Source organism: Staurois parvus, unplaced genomic scaffold (genome assembly GCF_062004578.1).
Source record: "Staurois parvus isolate SC_StPar_1 unplaced genomic scaffold, SC_StPar_1.0 ptg000704l, whole genome shotgun sequence".
NCBI classification, from domain to species: Eukaryota; Metazoa; Chordata; class Amphibia; order Anura; family Ranidae; genus Staurois; species Staurois parvus.
Window position 1 is genome coordinate 2,897,782 of NW_028318500.1, and position 21,630 is coordinate 2,919,411.

The window sequence follows — 21,630 nt, forward strand, 5'->3', positions numbered from 1 at the left end:
ATTCATACTCTGAATGGTCTAGGGTTGTCAATGGTGTACCCCAAGGTTCAGTGTTGGGACCTTTACTTTTTAACATATTTATAAATAATATAGGGTCTGGGAATTAAAGTACCATTTCAGTCTTTGCAGATGACACTAAGCTGTGCAGTGGAATAACATCATTATAGGATGTCTCCAACTTACAAGCCGACCTCAATACACTGTTCAATTGGGCAACTATGTGGCAAATGAGGTTTAATGTTGATAAATGTAAGGTAAGGCACTTGTGGGCTAAGAATATGTATGCTTCTCACATACTAGGAGTAGAACTGGGGGAATCAATGGTGGAGAAGGATCTGGGAGTTCTGGTAGATCATAAACTTAATAATAGAATGCAATTTCAAGCTGCGATTTCCAAAGTGAAAAGAATCCTTTCTTGTATTAAGAGAGGTATAGACGCCAGAGAGAGAGAGAGTGAGATCATTTTACCCCTGCACAAAATCATTAGTAACACCTCACCTGGAATATGCAGTTCAGTTTTGGGCACCAATTCACAAAAAGGATATTGAGCAACTGGAGAAAGTGCAACTAAGGGCAACCCAAGGCATTGAGGAGCTCAGCTATATGGAAAGATTAGAGGAACTGAATGTAATTTCTCTTGCGACGAGGATATTAAGGGGGTATATGATCAACATGTATAAATACAAGTATAAATACATAGGTGATCCATGTAGTGCACTTGGTGTAGAGTTATTCACCTTAAGGTCATCACAGAGGACAAGGGGGCACTCTTTATGTTTGGAGGAAAAGAGATTTAACCTCCAAATGTGGAAAGGCTTCTTCATAGTAAGAGCGGTGAAAACGTGAAATAGACTCCCTCAAGAGCTTGTTCTGGCCTGTTCAGTAGATTGTTTTTAAAAAGGCCTGGATTCTCTTCTAAATGCACAAAATATAATTGGATATTTATATTTATAGGTAAAGTTGATCCAGGGAATATCCAATTGCCTCTTGAGGGGTCAGAAAGCAATTATTTTCCCCTGCTGGAGCAAACTGGATCATGTTTTATTGGGGGGTTTATTTGTCTTCCTCTTGGTCAACTGTGGGTATAGGATTATGTATATTATTATTATTGTTATAATTATTATACAGGATTTATATAGCGCCAACAGTTTGCTCAGCACTTTACAATATAAAGGGAGACAATACAGCAACGATACAGTTCAATACAAGAGGGATAGGAGGGCCCTGCTCCCTGGAGCTTACATATTGGATTGTATATAAATGTCTTCCCTTCTATTGGTTGAACTGGGTGAACTTGTCTTTTTTCAACCAGAATAACTATGTCACTATGTAACCAAGGATTCCCTCACTTTAGAGGGATTTCCTCTCACTTCCTGTTTTGGCTATGGGACAGAAAGTGAAGGCAAATCTCCACAATGGCAAAAAAAAAGTCAATGGATGATAACTCTCCCTCACTCTATTCAAATGAAAAAAGATAACAATTTTAGAATTTGGTTGTTTTCACAGGTAAGGGGCAGAAAAATGCACAAAAGTGAACACTGAGCTAAAAAAAAATGGAGATGAGTCTGGAGCCAGTATGCACTATGTCTATTCAGGGCAAAGTAAAAGGTATACTGGGTAGTTTGCTCTCTCCGTTTTATTGTAAACTGCACTAATCTAATTCACAGAAGAAATAACTAAATATTTCAAGTTTTTTCTGTTATTAAATAAATGTAAATGCTGGTCCCCTATAGTTGTAGTATTTTAACAATAAGGAAAATGTGGCCCTTAGGAGGATCATTTTGGCCCATCACACTGTTATCAGATAAAAGTTGGCCTTCAGATATGAACATGAAACACCTTTACTTTTTTTTATATATATATATATATATATATATATATATATATATATATATATATATATATATATATATATATACCACTAACAAATTATTGTTTTCCCTTTCTTCTCAGAAGACGATCTCATGTGCTTAGTAGCTTGATGGGAATAACAGCATCGCTATGTCTTGGGTTCAGCAAGATGGTGGGATCCCATGAAATGATTGTGGTTGGCAGGATGCTTTATGGAATAGCAATAGGTATATTTTTATACATCTCTACAGTATTTACACTCAGGGGCCCATTTATAATGCAGTGGTATGGACCCCGTATAGTTAGGACTCAGAAACAGCAAAGCCCCATTTATTCTAATAAAAAAGGGGAAAAAAACACAGTCTGGGAAGAGAATACCTGTCACATGACCTGTTTAAGGTCATATGACAACACTATCAACAAGTGTTATCCATTGTGTTATGCAAAGAACGCATTGCAGGGCATGAGAGGTTCCATGCTGAACTCTGTATTTTTTAAAATAGGACCTAAGATGGTGGCACTGTGTGGAGTATTTGTAGTGATATCCTGCCATGTGTGAAAAATGGAAATCACTCTCCTTTATAAATGGGTCCTTAGTCAAAATGTAGCTAATTTTGTAAACATATACTTCAAAAGTAATTATAAACAATTGTCCTTGTGAAATATACATTTTTGGCTTCTTTTGAAAATATATGCCTAGAAATTCATTATATCTGCTCAGAATCATGCAACTCAGGAATCACAATGGATTTCTATACTGGATGACTGTCAACAGATCAGACAGATCTACACAGACATAATCCAAAGGAAAAAATTTGATGGAATTGCCAATTTTCCTGATTTGATCCTCCCTGCTAATTACTATTCATGTTATATATTCAGAATGATAATTACCAATTGAGAAGTAGATATAACAATTTTTACACTTCATCCTACTACACAGATTACTGCACTTGTTGCCTTAAATTTCACAAATGATACTTTAGCGTTATGCACAGTTAATCCTTTGCAAGGTTTTTCCTGACTCAAAGAGATGTATTTACTATCAGATGTAAACATAATTTCTCTATTGTCAGGTTTGGGCATGAACATTTACGTGCAGTATCTTGGAGAAACTGCTCCAAGTAGCCTTCGGGGATTTACCAATACCACAGCCCCCTTCTTTGTAACCATGGGGAAGCTGTTTGGACAAGTTGTTGGACTCAGGTAAGCTTTAAAGGATCAAAGGATCACAAGGAGCCGCTGTATGATTGCCCATTTTCACAATGCACCGCAGCCAAGCACACTGTTCCAGTCACTCTTCATGCTCATTAACCAGTCTAGGGGTGTGTTTTTTATGCTTTAATGAAATCTTGAACTTGGATATGTAGAGAGTAACTGTAGGATACTCAAGTAACTCCTAACAATGAATTTGAGGACACTACTCTTCCTTTTAGAAATGTGATCGTGAGTCCTTGCTTGTAGCAAATATTGGACTGACCTTTCCAGGATCATTATAATAGTGTATTCTCTTTAGGTAGAACTGAAACAGGCAGGCTCTATTGCAAGAGGTATAGTAGCAGCACACAGTCTCCACTAGACTAGACCCCCCCCCAAAAAAAAAAAAAAAAATCCTCTTGGTCAGCTTCAGCAAAGTAACTGTAGAACGGGTCCCCAGCTGACAGCAGAAGCTTATGCCCTGGAGGGCAGCATGACATCTAGGCTGGACTTCCCCTCTCCAGGACAAGACCAAGCTGTTCCAAGTCTTAAACTATTTATACAGTTACCCAGCACCCACCTGTGCAATCATCCCACAGGGAGACAGCATAAAGATTCATGTTGCTCATCTGCCTTACTCCATACCTATGTTCCAGGATCATCCAGTAGGTTCTAGAAGGCAGGAGGAGTAATTAGTCTATGAAACACAAAACAGACATAAACAATCACATGCAGCTGCACTAATTACAGTGATCTAGAACTAAGTTTGCTTGACCCAGATATTGCAGCCACACTAGCTACAGTGAGCTAAACTAGATTTCTCTAATCTAGAACCCGACTAGGAGGGTGCTACACTTACATTGTTTTTCCTAGTACACGTGAGTGGTATTGTTACTTTGGGCCAACTTGTTTATGTTCCATGATCAGGAAAAGAATGAAAAAAAGAAAAGGGGAGCAGAGAGTTTTCCTTATAGTATCCCAAGGAAAAGAAAGAGTCTAGGTAAAGTGATCAGAAAAAGGAAAAAAAGGGGGGAGGTGTATTGAAGAAATAGGGTATGCACTAGTATGTGCCATCTAAGTGAAGAAATGATAATACACTGTACTTATGGCTCTTAAGGTTAATGGAAAGGGATAAATACATTTGAGTTTTTGGTGATGATGATTTTATACAGTTATGCAACTCTTTGAAATCCAGCTTTCTATATTGAGCAGGTGTTTGTGTATTGCTTTAATCCAAATGTTTGTATTTTCCAAATTGGAACCTTTGATATAATTTTCAGCTCATAGGGAACCCATGATAAGCTAATATTGCTGTAGCTCATGTTACATTGGTTTGATCAGTATATTTTTCTCTTCCAATAATGTTCATTGAAAACAAATTTTTCAAAACAATAAGGTACAAATTCAAACAAAATAAATGTCAGATAACAGTATCATATTGTAAGACAACAAGAAGGGATCCCACCCCCTCTTCCTCATCACACAGCAGCCTGGCACTATGGAGATGACAGACCATAGTCAGCTACGCCCTAAGAAGTAGGGTAATTCTCACTCATAGTGTAGAGAGGTATAATCTGTGCCTAAATAGATGCCGCCGAGATTCTAGTACCACAGAATATATGACAAGTACACATTGTATGTAATATAACTAAAGTGTGTTAAAACAGAAAAACAATTACCATAAAACCATTAAAAAAAAACAGTGTCCAACAACATCCATGTTAGGCTAGGGAAACCTACCAGATTGTACCAATACATCAATAAAAGGCTAGTGTGAGAGTCAGGAAATAGAAAAAAAGAAATTAATTGTCAAAGAGAAAAAAGTGAAGAATGAGATGGATCACCACGTTCTGATTGGTATATTTTGTATATAATAGAACATAAAAGAAAGTATGTGGCACATGTGGAATATTTGACAACCAAAGCAGTTTAATTTTTAACACTGCATCTGTGCGAAAAAAAAAATTTTCAGTAATAAATAATAATAAAATGAAACAAATAAAAATAATAGCCAAAAACTATGCACAACAGTGTTGATTTAGTAAAGGTAAATTGGCTTTTCACTCTCCAAGAGAACTTTGCCTTATCTTAGTGAACGTGGTAAAAATTCTTACTCTGCAAAGAATACCCAATCAGGTGCAAGAGAAATAAAAACTATTTTTGTTTGCACATGAATAGAGCTTCACATCATTCACTAAGCTAAAGGGAAGTTCCCTTGCAAAGTGAAATTGCCCTTACAAAGTGAACAGCCTGTTTGCTTTTAGCAAATCAACTCCAATGTCTCTACATTAGCAATCAAAGGAACATTTGCTACTCACACTGGTGATCAGTGGTAAAAGTGCCCCCTTATATCGGAGGTCAGTATAAAAGGCCTATTACATTGGTGGTCAGTGTAGAGATGTCCCCTTGCATTGGTGATTATTATCAAAATCCATCTTTGCATTGGGGGTTAGTGGAAAATGTGCTCCCTTACATTGGCAGTTAGAGTTGAATGACCCCTTACATGGAGGTCAGTTGAAAAAGTGCCTTCTTATTTTAGTGATGAGTGTAGAAGTGCCCTTTACATTTGTGGTCATTGTATGAGTGTCTCCTTATACTCCTTATATTTGTGTTGTCTCCTTATAAGTGTAAAAGTTCCCCCTCAGATTGGGGGAGGCGTACAAGTTCCCCTTTCATTGGTGGTCAATAGGAGAATGAGCCTATAATATAATTGGTGATCAGAGAAAAGAGTGCCGTTTACAGTGGTTGTCAGTGGGAAAAATGTCCCTTACAATGGTGGTCAGTGGGAAGAATGTGCCTTACAATGGTGGTCAGTGGGAAGAATGTCCATTACATTGGTAGTCAGTGGGAAGAATGTGCCTTACAATGGTGGTCAGTGGGAAGAATGTCCCTTACAATGGTGGTCAGTGGGAAGAATGTGCCTTAGAATGGTGATCAGTGCAAAGAATATCTCCTGGCATCAAGTTAAAAAGATCATTGATGTCAGAGACTAAAGGCTCTGCTAATCCCATGCTGCTGTCTCTGCTGAATGAAGATGGTGTTAGAACTATGCATGGGCTGTCAGTTAAATTATACCTCTGTCACTGCTTATCGCTCAAGAGAACATTAATAGCTTTTGCAAAAACCCTGGTTGAGAACGACTCCTCTGATCTGTAGAGTATTGGTAAGTAGTAGATGTTGGCTTTGTGCGATAGCTTGAGGAAGGCCAAGAATTTGATTTCCAATGCAGCACGGCTAAGGTACATCTGTAAATAAAGAAATAAGAGGGCTGTCATTGCTGATCTTCTTAAAATATTAGTTGCCTGACTGCCAAGCTGAGCCTCCTGCTATTTTCTGAGTCACTGACCTTACACCAGTATGCAGATCGGGAAAGTTAAAGTAACAACAGAAGTCTTTATCTGAATAGATAAAGATATAATATATAATACAGGCTTCCACAGGCTGCATCTCAAAGTTCTTTCTTAAAAATGTTAGGTTGGTCAGCTATTATATACTTTATATTACAGAAATACACAAAATTGATTTTGCTGTACTAATGATCCTGGAAGTTAAAGAAAGATTACTTATTTGGTATTTATTATTGGAGCTTTTGACTATGCTGCTGAACAGTTTCAGGGAACACACTTTGTCAGAACCTGGTCACAAATATCTATTTTCTGTTCACCTATAAATTGTTTATATTCTCCAGTGAGGTTCTGGGAACAGAGGAAATGTGGCCCCTGATGATGTCAATGTGTGGTTTCACTGCTGTCCTGCAATTGATAGTTATGCGTTTTTATCCAGAGACTCCTGCACACCTGCTGTTAGTGAAGAGAGACCAGGAGCGCTGTATGAAAGGTAATGTCCACCAAAAAAAACTGCAAGATAAAGACTATAGCATGATTTTGAAATAAGAATTGTTACAAATTACAACAAATCAACACTTGTAAAGAGAAAATTTTCGCAAATAGAAAAAAGTCAACAATATTACGTGTTGAGGAATAAAAATGAGAAGTGAGTATTCTAAGAAGTAAAGAGCTGCTGCATATGCCTTTTGGCTCTTCTTAAAAGAAAAAAAAAAAGTATTTGTTTTGACGAATACACCAATTACTGAAATTTGAATTGTTAAAACAGGTCTGTAAAAATATATTATTCTTCGAAAAGAAAATAGATTGCAATATTACACAGGAGCATGTAGAGTCACAGTCGTAATATTTATCATTTTGAATAGTTCAGTGTATCCCAACCATACACACTCTCCCTGGGATCTGTCAATGGCAACAAAATTCAAAACAGAAATAAAACTTTTAATTGTACACATCCCGCTTTCATGTGTTTTAAGCTTCGTTTTAAGAGCTATAGGAAGCAGTGTTTATATCTATAAATCCCACTGCAACTTTTTTTTTGGGGGGGGGGGGGGGTTCAAATGGGTCTAACAATCCCTGAGAATAAGAAGACACCATTCCCTTGTGGTTTCCTTCCTCATGTTGTCAGTAGAAGTTCTGAGTCATACAAAGATAGAATGCATTGCTTCCCTGGAAATATGAACCTCCACTTCCTCTACTGGACAATTCAAAACATACAATAGTTATATGATCTGCAAACACCAAAAAAAAAACCCCAGAACTGTACTGTAGCAATGATGAATTCATGTAAACCCTTTCCCTCTTCTCCCTAGAGCATGGGTGGTAAATGTCTAGAGGACCTCGCAATAGTTTAATTTTCATAAAATTGTGTTGCCTTACTACAACACATGGAAACCTGTGCATTGCTATGCATGCCCTTTCAGTGCCATTCACCTTGAATGACACACCAACTGTTACAATATCTGGCAATGTACCTACACTACAGTTCATCACAATGCAGCTGTTGGTCAGCTGGTACAGAGAATTACTTTGATCTGTTCCAGAAGCTCTGAATAAAGCAGAGGGAGAAGAGTGGAGATTTCAAATCCAGTCACTCTAATCCAAATTTGTTGCTGGAATTCCTCAATGTGTATAAGTGGTGCCTAACCATTAAATCAGTCATATATTAGTGGGTGCCACCACAAAAACGGTGTCAAACTGGCAGCCTTCCAGCTGTTGCGAAACTCCAAGTCCCATCATGCCTCTGCCTTTGGGAGTCATGCTTGTACCTGTCAATCTTGAAATGCCTCATGGGACTTGTAGTTTGGCAACAGCTGGAGGGCCTCCAGTTTGACACGTGTGTACTAGACCAACAAGTAACAGAAAACACAATATGACAACAGCTTATGGCTACCTTATGGCTACCATTCCTACTCCCCATGTGGCTCTGGAGCAACAGATCACTTCCAATAGTGATCTACTGCTGGCTGAAGTCAGTCAGCAATAGATTACTAAAGCAGTGATCTACTGCTGCATGGAGAGGCTGGACAGAGCTGCTTCAGCTCTGCTTGAACCTCCATTCTAACAGAGACACCATTTCACTTTCTATGTACACACGGTGTGTAGGGGTCATTACAAATTGTGTTTACATTACCTGCTGCCAAGGAGCACTTGGAGCAGAAGCCCAAGAGCTGATCAATTCAGCCTTTGACCATGACAAAGAGCGGGGGGGACAGGAGGGGCACATGCCCCAGGAGCTGTGTTGAAAGAGCACTGGAGACTTTGCACTGACAGGAGTGACTACAGCATCACTCCTGTAAGGAAGAACAGGGGCTGGTATAGCTGCTGGAGGGAGGATTCTGCTCTCTCCTCTCTTCAGCTTGCTGTGGGCAGAAGAGAGCCAGTGCTGAGACCCCCTCTTTCTCTTTAGGTGGTGGTGGGGAAGGGGGTGTTAAACGCCATTTTCTCACTATCTATTTAAATCCCTAAAATCCGGCAGCAATGAGCTGCAATCGCGTACATTGCATGCCATTGTGGGGCAGTTGTGGAGCAGTCCTGTTCACTTGGATGGGTCATGTTCAGTGGGAAGTAACCGGAAAGAAGGATAAATTTGCCATGCATGTGTATACCTCTAAATGTGGTAAAAATGTGTTTCAGACAAATATTTTCATTTCTTTCATAACCAAATGTAAACAAGGCCTTAAGGATTGTTCACACAGGTGGGTGGGGGGCATGTAAAAGCAGGCGGTTGAGCCATGTTTTTACCATACCACAACTACCTGCCTCAACAAGGAGTTGAAGCTGCTCAGGGTTGTAAACATGCTGCACACGTGGCAAAAATAAAATGGCATGTTGCATTCGTGGGCAGTACTGACGCCTCTTGCGACCCATTCAAGTGACTAGGGCTGTAATGCAACCACATGCAATGCATGCTGCTGCAGCACAATAGGTCGGCATTATCAGGGTTAAAACTGGTGGTGAAGAGGTGACATATAACTTCCTTACCACCTGCCAAACACCCTCTATAAAGTGATCCACCATGGACTGCTTTTCAAAGGGGCAGCTATGATAGCCACACATTTGGGCATGCCCTTGGAGTCCTTTCAGCCCCCCTTTCTTCCTCAAAGCCCCCCTCTTTCTCTTTAGTTCTGTGCACCCCTTAGTGCCCACCTCCCCTTCCCTCCATCATCCCACTGTCATAATGCCAATTAGTAAACTGACCAAGCTGACCAAACTCTGAACAATCTCTTTTTCATACATTAACAACTATCTAAGTCAGGGCCTGACTATTTTTAGGTTGAATCGGATGGTTCACATTAAACAGAAAAAAACGGCTGATTAGGGAGGTTAGTCGGTAAAGGCTGGGAGAATAGGTATGATGAAAGATCAGTAAACCAACCTGAAAGGGATTTATGAAATAATAATCACTGATAGGTTCCGCCCCCTTATTGGATCCAAGAGATCATCTTCTGGAAGAAATTAGCAACCTGTCACTGATTTTTATAAAAATGTGTTACTTATTTGTTTTCTGTCTTTATTTTGTTATTTATGCACAGGATGTGGGAACACGGAGACCACAATTGTAAAATATGCTACTCTTCATTTTCTCAGCTATGCATAGGATATGGGGACAAGGAGACTACCAGTTAGAACTAGATGTCATACTGACAGAGGAGAAGATGAGAAAGAACACCAAGAACATGACTGTGCTGGAGGTTATAAAGGAGCCATCTATGCGCTGGCAGTTCTATGTTGTGGTCGTCATCACAATTACCCTTCAGCTGTCGGGCATCACTGCAGTTGAGTGATTTCTTTGAATGTTAAGCAGATACATGCACTAAATAAATAGGGATAGTTCCCTATATGATAAAAGGTAATAGTGCTAAGTTACAAAAATAATTTAATAAAGAAAAATGTTATATAAAGCTCAGGATAGAACATTACTGCCATTGTGTTCAAGTCATTCTCATGATTGACAGACTCTTCCAAACCTTTTATTTTTTTTATTATTATTAATATACAGGATTTATATAGCGCCAACAGTTTGCTCAGCGCTTTACAAAGTAAAGGGAGACAATACAGCAATGATACAGGTAAATACAAGAGGGTTAGGAGGGCCCTGCTCCTTGGAGCTTATACTGTAATCTAAGCTAGCAGTAGTTAGTCAAATTCAACTAGACTTGTTCTGTAACATTAGAGATGCCTTGTAAAAATGGGTATGAAAACTATATTTTATTTTGGACAGACTGCTAAATGTTGTGGGAACTCGCTTCAAGTGGTAGAGCTTCTTCAAAGCACACAGCAACTCGCTTATTTTTTAAGGGTCTGTTTGCCCACTTTTATTTAAGAAAGTTCAAACAACCAAAATTCTTCCCACGCAGGGGTATCCACCATCACACGAATTCAAATAAACAGTATTCAGCCTCCTGGCTTGTACGCAGTTTTAAGTCTGCCTCCTGCAGACTCTTCCCCAAAGTATGGCACTAGCACACAGCTAGTCTGGCTTCCACCTCTCCTAGGTGTAGCCCACCTGACTCCACGGCAGAGCCCTCCCGTCTGCCTGGGTGGAGTCCTCCTAACTGCCGGGGTGGAGCCCAGACTCATGGCCTGGCCTCCCCAAAAAGGCCTGCACACACCTGTGCAATCAGCACACTGGCTGCTCCCAAAATATGGGCCCAGGATTGGAGATTTCATCCCTCCCAAATCTCTTAGAAATCTCCAGGCAACAGGTCCCAAAACAGGCTTTACAAATCAAAGAGGAAACTTATAAACCCGTTTCCTCTGCATTATGAGAACTGCCTGGAGCCCCTCAACCTGCATGGTTGAGAATCCTGGGTCTCCATCATGATTTCCACCGTGGCAGGATACCGCACTGCCACATATCCCCCCCCTTTGTTTTGATCCCGTAGGGGGCAGAACACACACACCCAAACTCTTTAATTTGGCACCTCTGTGCCAGCCTTCACCCATATGAGCCCATTCCTGACTGACATTGCTTTCAAAGGGAAACTTTCCTTCCTGTCTTATGAGGCGACTTTCCCCATGTTCTCCTAGCACACGGACTTGGGCCCTATAAAGACACTGTGCCTTTTTACGGGTTCGCTTCCAAAAGCGTTGCCGCTCTATTTTCCTTGGGGCCACCCAAGTCACCTTCCCATTAAGGAACTTCCAAAACTTGGTACCTTTCTGAGGATGAGGTTGACGCCTGAGTTTTAAGTGTCTGATAACATTGCAGCTACACTGCACTCTCAACCGCCGGTTTCCCTTTACCTTTGAAGGGGTCACGCTTTTACACACAAAAAGTGCGGGCTCTTTTATTGGGGTTACCTTAGACCCCCTCTGCATTCTATGTACAGGCATCTTCTTGCTGACAAAAACTAGCTCGGTTGGTTTCCCCCCGTACACTGCACACTTCCTTTTGTCACTGACATTCTCAGATGACAATGTCCTACTCTCCTTCTGAAGGATAGCCCAATTGCCTTGCCCTTCAGATGCTTTTATGTCAGGGGACCTCTTTAAATAATCCACTTCCTTAAAGTTTTCCCTCTGGGCAGATAAGCCATTTAAAGTTTCTCTTCCCAGAGTACCCTCCTGAACCTGTAGGGGGCCTAATTCAACTGCAGCTTTTAGCTCAGCTGTGTCTAGCACATCATTACCCACCACATCACATGTTTCAGGGTTATCAGCACACATGTCCACTTGACCTTCAGGTCCATCATAAGGTTTATGGTCACCCACAGAAACTAAATGATCACCATTTACCAGTGCCTCGCACTTTTCCAAATCATCATCATAAACAACATTTATAAGGGCCTTGCATTTTTCCTCATGGTCAGAAACATCCACACCTTTGTCAGAATTAATTTCAACGTTTGGCAGGGCAGTGTCTGGAGACCAAGTGCACAGCGTGGAGTGGTTGTCTCCCATGGCAACGTCGCTATCCACCAGCACATGTACCTCTTCCAGCAACTGTCCTGACACCTGACGGTCATAACCCAATTCCACATTTGGTTTACTGACCCCAATCACTTGATTTGTGCCATCTGACACTTCCACCAACACTGGCTCATTTGGTATCACACTATTCGATCCTACACCATTGGATCCTTTGTGGGTTGTGGGCACGATCTCTGCTATGTGCTCAATCTCACTTGGCCCATCCATATTGGGAGGGCGACCATCTGCAGCAACAGCAAGTGTGCCCTTGTCTATAAGCTGATCTGCCGTCCCTCCATTTAGCACAGCAGAAGTCATGTCCACTCCACTGTTGGAAGCAGAGGTCCCTTTTAACAAAGCCAACAGGTTTTCAGCCCATCTGTCCCAGTCTACTTTCTCTGCGCTCCAATCAGAGGTACTACGCAGTACCGCACCAACTGTCGGAGGAGACACAGGACAGAGTGGCTCAGCAGACACATCACATATATCACTTTTGTTCAACCAAAACTGTGGCACTAAATTTTTAACCTCAACAGGTTGCAATACCACACCTTCACCACCGTACTCTGATGGCGCTTCATTCACCTCCTGAACACTTCCATACCTATTGTCATTACTTACAGACTCCATTAACCCATTATCACCAGGAGCATTTTCAAAAATTCCAGTTTTAGCATTTAAATTATCAAGTACTCTCTTGTCCAGAGCAGCACCATAGTTGTCCAAGGCAACCTCTGGCTCCAACACACAGAGCTCCCAGGAGGTTTCCCTGGGCATCTCTGCAGCACCTATCACTAGGGAACACGGTGCCATGGCAGTTTTGGTCACCCCTAGGTTACCATCCCCAGCCTTCTGCTGGATTATAGCAGGCACCTGCAGAGTCCCCATGTCCTTTTCCATATTTAGTCCTGCTAATCGTTGGGCTGTTCCCTGTGCCTCCCCACTACTCAGGGTAGCACACAGCAGACAGTCCATGTCCATCTGTATTGTGGAACTCCCTGAAGGACACACTCTCACTTCCTTGGACTCAGTCCCACAAACAGTCTTACCATTTCCTGAAGCAGGTGTCATAGCCTTCACTTGAGTGCGTAGTCTCTCCTCTGCTTGGCTTTGGCCACCCAGTTCATCCATACAGCTATAGGATGATACCGTGGCAGGCACTTCTGACTCCTTGGCACCCCCTGCAGGCACAACAGGTACTTTTTCACTGTTGCCAGAGGTGGCTGCCAACATTTTTAAAAAGGAATCTGGGCTTGCAGATGAAGACTTTTGCTCAGTAGCACCCTCATCAGTGGTATTCCATAATCTGGGGCAGGAAAAGATACCATGCCCAAACTGACCACATTCCAGGCAGGGTATGGTTCCACCGATAACCTTCTTGGGATACGGAACAACATCTCCCTTGTAGCCCCTTCTCCTGGTTGCCAGGCTTTCTCCTGTTGCTATGGGAGATGGCACTCTCCCAGCTGAACTTTGTGGGTTCCTCCAGATGCGCTGAACTCTCATTTCTGCGTTGTCACAATCCTCTGCAGACGACACTCCTCTTACAGGGTCCGCAGGCCTGAAGTCACATGTGTTGCTATGGGCAACCACATTCTTCTCAAACTTGTGGTCAGGCTGTCGCTCCTTCCTTGCACTCAGAGCCGGCTTGCCTAACACAGATGCAGTCCTTTGCTTTGATATGCAACTTTGCAATGGAGGCTGAGACAAAGGGCATTTAGAGACAGTGTGCCCCCACTCCCTGCACCGTAAGCATCGCTCTTGCCAGCGTGTCTTGTCCAGGCTCCCCACATTGCAGCCTTTTTCCAGCTTAGGACTCTGCACATTCATAGCTGGTCTCCTTTCACCAGTGTTGCCAGCAGCAACATGCACTTCCCACTTTGGCAAACTTTGTTCATCCATGTATGGGGCTCGTTCTGGTGATAACAACCCCTCCAGCCATAGGGCTCTGTCTCTCATTTCCGCAAATCTTTCTTCTTTTCTTTGCTTTGACCGCCCCATCTTCACAGTCACTTCACAACACTTTTGCACAGTCCAGCATCAAGAAATGAAGCACTGTCTCTTTAAGGCAGGTTCTCACCTGCACACACACCAAATTGTGCTGTCCATTGCACAGAAACACAGTTCATATAACTGATGAACTTACTTTTGCAGGGATCTCCAATTATGCCCACTGCATCCTCCACCATATGTGGGAACTCGCTTCAAGTGGTAGAGCTTCTTCAAAGCACACAGCAACTCGCTTATTTTTTAAGGGTCTGTTTGCCCACTTTTATTTAAGAAAGTTCAAACAACCAAAATTCTTCCCACGCAGGGGTATCCACCATCACACGAATTCAAATAAACAGTATTCAGCCTCCTGGCTTGTACGCAGTTTTAAGTCTGCCTCCTGCAGACTCTTCCCCAAAGTATGGCACTAGCACACAGCTAGTCTGGCTTCCACCTCTCCTAGGTGTAGCCCACCTGACTCCACGGCAGAGCCCTCCCGTCTGCCTGGGTGGAGTCCTCCTAACTGCCGGGGTGGAGCCCAGACTCATGGCCTGGCCTCCCCAAAAAGGCCTGCACACACCTGTGCAATCAGCACACTGGCTGCTCCCAAAATATGGGCCCAGGATTGGAGATTTCATCCCTCCCAAATCTCTTAGAAATCTCCAGGCAACAGGTCCCAAAACAGGCTTTACAAATCAAAGAGGAAACTTATAAACCCGTTTCCTCTGCATTATGAGAACTGCCTGGAGCCCCTCAACCTGCATGGTTGAGAATCCTGGGTCTCCATCATGATTTCCACCGTGGCAGGATACCGCACTGCCACAATGTAAATTATGTTTTTTCAAGTGATCAACGCATCCAATATATTGATTTTTGTTCCCAAACACAGGTAGATCTAGAACAACCATAATGTCCATAGTAACTCAGAATATTTTGCATAAGAGTGTCATGTAATGAAGGAAGAATTAGAAATAGACTTTGACAGAGGAATGGTCTTTTTATGTTTTAAAAGCACCTCAAACATAGCACCTCAAACTTAATCTGGCCATAGATGGATTGACACTTGGCTTGTTTAGCAGGGATCAGACAGAGTTGGATCCATCTATGGCTGTTCCCGCTTGACAGAAGTTGATCCAACGATTGACTTCTGTTGATTAGGACTGTTTTAAAACTTTAATTTGATCGGTGGTTTGATCATTCATCAGTGCTGATCAGTGTATTCTGATAGGGAGGAGACCTTGCTGTCAGAATACAGTAGTGAAGAAGGAAAGATTCATCCATCTACCTCGCTTATATAGATGGGTGAATTCGTTTGTTGGTTTTTTTTTGATCACCTCTCTAGCTGATTGAAAAAAAAGGAAATCATCTATGACCAGCATTGTTTGTAGCTCCTCATCAACACTTATTGCAGTATGCACATTTGGATTCTACTTAGCGCAAAAAGAGACACTGGAACCTTTTGTTTAAGATATATTGATTTGCAAAAGAAGCAGAATAACCAGTGTCCCCCAGACTGATGAACAAAACAACCATCTTGTTTTATTATGGATGTAATGTTCTAATTAATTAGACACTTTTCAGATCTTCTTTTATGCAAGAAGTGTATTTCTCACTGCTGGGCTGCCTGAGGAAAAGATCCCATATATTTCCCTGGGAATGGGAAGCTTTGAACTGCTGGCTGTCATGTTATGTGTGAGTAGTTTATAGAATAATTTAGAATTTAGACTGGGGCCATTACTGGGAGGAGCAATTGTCTGTATTTTCTTTCCATATCTTTGCATTTACCTTATTCTTTCTGATTTTTCTCTTTCTTTTTTTCCATCTGCTTATTATGCTCTTCATTTTTCATGATGTTTGGATTACAGATCATCCTCTTTCTATGGTAACATTTGTTAGTTACTGTTACCTAATGAAGACTTTTAGTGGAATCGTTCTCCTTGGTTGCAAGAGAAAATGTATTATTTCTCAACTTTAATACTTGATCCACAGCCAGGGACATTGGATGTGTTCCCACTATATGGTTTTCTTTCTCTATTGTATATGTATGACACACTATAGAAACAATATGTGATTTGTTACCTATTCTCATCTTTGATCCAAACAAGTGGATGCACTTTTACTAAAACAATAAACATATTGCAAACAAAAAAAGAAAGGTTTCCTCTCTAAAAATAGATTCCATCTGTGCCTTTCCCTTTACAATTTTAGCAACTTAAACTAACATAAAAGGGTGATATCTTAGGGCCAATGTTTGACGTAACTGCATTAAAACTATGAACAGCCCCTTTCAGACAGGACAGACCTGTCAGCGGATCTGCCTGTTCAGCAGGAGATCTCTCCGCTGATCCCCGCTGAGCAAGCGGATTACAGGTCTGTGTCTGCTCTGCTGCTGCAGAGCGGACACAGACACAGCCCACTGACTTTTATGGGGGCGGTTGGATGGAAATGGACCGCTTGTCCGTTTCCACATGACTGTCATCCGATGCTATCCGCCAGATGGATGGGGTCTTTTTTTTGCCTTACAGGATCGGATGCAGGTGGATGTCAGCGTACACTTCTTCCAGGGGCGGACTGACAACTCATGGGGCCCCCAGGCAATAGGGGATCATGGGGAGCAGGAACCATAGACTAGAATAGTAGGCTTCAACGCCTCCTGACTCGACCAGAGGCGTCCGTTTTGCCGTGCCGCGATGCTAACGCTCCCGTTAGAACAGCACTATGTGCTGCAATGTGCAGAATTGTCCGAGGCATTTTGGAAGCGGTAAAAACTCTTCCCAAACGCCTTCCTGCTGCCTGCACACAACGCTAGTGTGAACGTAGCCTAATAGTTAATTTCAGGAGCATAATGTACATGATGTTTAGTTTACAAAGCATTCTTGGTTTTTTAACAAAGAGGCCCAGCACTGCCAGCATGATTTTTACTAGCCTTTCATTGGACAGAGTAAGATGCTTTGTTCCCCCTTCCCGGTTGACTCATTCAGGTTTTCATAGAACAACTGCTGTAAGAGCCTACAGAGAACAAAGGGTCGGCACACAGCCTGCCACCCACTGGCTATATTAGGTAAATAGGTAAATATGAATTATTCATGAGCAGTCTTCCAGTTTACTCATTTAAAAGGAAATAGACAAAAATATACTGTATAGGCATACCTCGGTTTACGAATTTAAAGTGTTCTCTGGGATATTTCGTATTGCGAAAAATTCATAAACTGAAACGAGGTTTCCTATAGGAATGCATTGAAAACCAATTAATCCATTCCGGAGGTCAGAAAAAATTATAAAAAAGTCTTATCTGTTCAAAACTCTTTATAAAGTGCACTTTAAAGGCATAAATACTGTACAGGGACATGATTAAAAAAATTTGTAAATGCATTGAGAACCAATTAATTCATTTCAGAGGTCAGAAAAAAGTAAAAAAAAAGTTATCTGTTCAAAATTCTTTATAAAGTGCACTTTGAAGGCACGGGGCCGGCGCTATAAACATTCCAGGTGCAATACATCCTGAGGAAACTTACTTTGTATTGCGAAAAAAATTCGTAAACCGAGGCATTATTTTCAATGGACCTTCATTTGTAAACCGAAAATTACGTTAACTGGTGTTCATGAACCGAGGTACGCCTGTATATTCCATCAGTTGATGAACCTGTGAGGAGAAAGTACAAAAACAGACTGGCAAGCCAATTTAAACCATGTCCTTGACCAAATTGTTATGCAAGCCTTTTGAAGAATGAATTATCACAGGCCTGATTTTTTAGCAGATTTTTTGATTCAAGTACAATGCTTGCAAATGATGATAAACATGATATCAACTTGCAGAAATACGGCAGACCATTCAAAATAGTGGATAGAAAAAAGACAGATGCTGTAGTCACATGTAAGAGGTGTAATAAATCCTCCCCCAGTCAAGCCTACTTTTGTTTATGATCACAATGTAGTACATGGTTAATCTACATTGAGGTTCGTTCACAATAATCTAGGCAATTTTTGTTGCTGTACTTGAATGACTTTTCTACTTGAAGTGATCATCTGTCTTTTTCTAACAGAGTGTGTTGATAGAGCACTGTGGAAGAAAAACTCTTTTGCTGGGAAGTTATTCCTTGATGGCAACCATGCTAGCCCTTCTCACAGTCACTCTGTCCTTTCAGGTAAAGACACCCTGATGTAATCTGTACAATGAAGTTATCTCATTTTTATTAGAATGTACAGAAAATGACAAGGGCAACACATTTACAGAACTTTTCTATACATTTTTCCAGGATTGGACTTACTGGATGCCTTATTGCAGTGTATTGTTCATTTTCTTGTTCATCTTTTTCTTTGGTGTTGGTCCAGGTATTGTATGTACTGTTTTATACTTATTATACCAATTTAATGGGTGCAGTTTCTGGATTGTGACATGCTAATTTGTAGAATGTAAGGAGGTGACAGGACATTTGGCATGTCTACTTGACTAACTGGTCTGGGAAGGGAATTTGTGTTGAATGGCGAATGCAAATGTCAGAACAAGCCTAAATTGATATTTGGAGTGTGATGCTGGGGATCTAGAGGGCTAGACTTGATATTTATGCATTCTCTTTAGAGTGTGGCATGTGCCTGATCTATACAAAGAAAAGTGGTGCTGTTGGTCCACAGGCTGAGAGAGATACACACATTCTTGTGACAAAGGGGAAAATGAAACATCTTTCACACCAATGTAAACTAGTTTATCTCCATGAATGCTTTCCAACTTGGTGCATGTGAATATGTTGCTGCAATGGGGGAAATTCTGCCAACTAATTTAAATTTATGTATCATTTAGCTATTGTGAGAATTAATGTCCCTTAAGCTACTTAACAGACAACCTTGTCAGTTTTCTTCACTAACTCCATGGACTCATGTCCTAGTCATCACACAGAGACATTTTGAGGGCACAGTGCAGAACACCCATTACCCTCCACTAATTCTATAAATTTTGCTTTGCACTGAGCCCGAGGGCATAACGGGAAGCCACTAAACACCTTATAAGGTCTTGCACACTTGTGGTCCAGGCCCAGCCCTATGAGACGCTCCATTTCACAATGAGCCCTTCAACAGGGACTTGACAAGGGGTAGATTGACCGGGAAAGAACCTTCCTCATCAATGGGAACCTCCATCACCACCACCGCTACCTCTTTCAATCTGGTCTCTCATCCTTTCCTTCTAGAAATGTTCACTCTCACACTCACTTCCCTAACACCATAGCAATATACTTCATTCCCCATTAGAAATCACTGCAGGAATATACACTTAATTCTTCTATAGAGTGACCAGGCCAGGCAATCAGTAAACTAATAACATAATTAGTTTACTGAAGTTCAGGGTGTTGATGTTAAATAACAAGATTTGACTGACAGCAGCAAGAGCAAATGGCTGCTTTCAGCCAAGCCTGTGAGAGAAGGGAGAGGGTAGATGAGCTGCCTCAGACAGGACAGCGCTGGATTGAAAATGGAATCAGGTAAGTGTTGAAGGTGAGGCTGAGAGGAGCTACTATTGAAAGGCTTTTTACCCTAATACAGAGAATGCATTAGGGGAAAGAAACCTTTTTGCCTTTAGAACCACTTTAATAATATATCTCACGATAGCCTGGTGAACAGTTGTTTGGATATTCTATCACCACATAACATAGTATTGTCTTTATAGGAACGCTGACACTGGCAATAGTTATTGAAATGTGTAGACATTCCGTTCGAGCTGCAGTGTTTGTGATCATTGGCTGTCTGAACTGGACTAACTTCTATTTAATTGGGATGGCCTTTCCCTACATACAGGTGAGTATATGACATTATAACAGCAATGTCTCACTTTTATATAGCATAATAAAAAAACATATTGCAATACAAGGAATAATGAAGACATCCCTAATGCTCCTTATATCAAATTTTAAACCAAGTTTTGAAAAATGTTAAAAGATAAGTTCACCTTTAAAAAGATAATAATTGCACATTTTTTGCAGGTAAGCAGCCTGTAAAGCATTCTCTGTTGGTTATGTGTTATAGAAGACACTGGTAGTGATAGCAGAATTCAGGCTTTACTTGTGTGGCTTAAGTTACAAACATACAGAGCACATTTCACAGCAGACTGTATAACACATTACTTCCTGAAGAGATGATAGAGAAGAGGAACAAACAAGTTTTCAGATATACACAACTAGTAACCTTTAGTGTATAGTGCCATCTACTGGTCAAGTGATATTAACACAGAAATACTATATATAGTACATTATAGTACATGCTGTTGTATTCCCAACACCCCTTCTCAACGGCATGTGCATAATTATATGACATTTAGTCTCTTTTGCAGAAAACAATAACGTTCCCTTGGCAAAGGTTTGGTGAGTGCGTCTGCAGTCATCTCCTCTGATGGGCAGTACTGGATGTCGATAACCCCTTGTTCTTGCATGTCTCTGAGCAGATGATATCTTACATCAATGTGCTTGGTTCTTGGGTTAATCTTCTCAGAGTGTGTAAGCTTTATGCATCCCTGATTGTCTTCAAAGATGGGTGTGGGTTGTGACATATTCAGTCCCATGTCTAGAAGTTGACGAATCCAAATGGCTTCTTGACATGCATGTGCTGCTGCTATGTATTCCGCTTCAGTTGAAGAGAGTGCAACAGTCACTTGTTTCCGACTAGACCAGCTTATGGTTCCTTGTCCATACTGGAAGATGTGTTTTAGCAGCGTATGATAACCTGCGGGGTGGTATCCCTTTTGTCATTCGAGAGGATCTTCTGATTTCTTGTTGTTCAGTGGGTTCTATTGGATCGTTGATTGTAAGTTCCACTTCTTGTTCTGGCTCTTGTCCTGCTTCGCATAAATCAGTGTCTCTTGCCGATTCAGTGTGTAAATCCTCTCCACATTTTTCAAGAATTGTATTATCTGGTGCTTCACTTTCATCAAAATAAACACTGCGGCTTACTGTGACCTTGTTGGTCTTTGGACAAAGGATTCTATATCCCTTACTCTGCTCACTGTAGCCAACCAGAATGCCTTCTATGGCTTTGTTCTCCAACTTGGAGCATTTCTGACTTGGAATGTGGGCATATGCTTTACAGCCAAATACTCTGATGTGTCCTACGTTAGGTTTTGATCCATTCCACATTTCATATGGTGTACTCTCAATAGCTTTTGATGGGAGCCTGTTTTGTAGGTATGTTGCAGTCATTATTGCTTCTCCCCAGTATTTGTTAGGTAAGCCAGCGTCCGTAATCATACATCTTGTCATTTCTACAAGAGTGCGATTCTTTCTTTCCGCTACACCGTTTTGCTCAGGAGTGTATGGTACGGTTGTTTGGTGTATAACACCTTGTTTCTTTA

The 21,630-nt window shown here is 41.2% G+C and overlaps 1 protein-coding gene across 1 annotated transcript in view; it reads left to right on the forward strand.

Annotated features, from left to right (window-relative positions):
- The window catches only part of LOC149445912 (solute carrier family 2, facilitated glucose transporter member 9-like), a 53,911-nt gene that overhangs the window by 24,876 nt on the left and 7,405 nt on the right, over positions 1-21,630 (forward strand). Inside the window, exons 4-11 of the mRNA XM_089653200.1 lie at positions 1,954-2,078; positions 2,928-3,057; positions 6,737-6,885; positions 9,984-10,171; positions 15,879-15,989; positions 18,341-18,442; positions 18,554-18,629; positions 19,957-20,084. Coding sequence (XP_089509326.1) covers positions 1,954-2,078; positions 2,928-3,057; positions 6,737-6,885; positions 9,984-10,171; positions 15,879-15,989; positions 18,341-18,442; positions 18,554-18,629; positions 19,957-20,084 — 1,009 coding nt within the window. The remainder of the gene's footprint in view (positions 1-1,953; positions 2,079-2,927; positions 3,058-6,736; positions 6,886-9,983; positions 10,172-15,878; positions 15,990-18,340; positions 18,443-18,553; positions 18,630-19,956; positions 20,085-21,630) is intronic.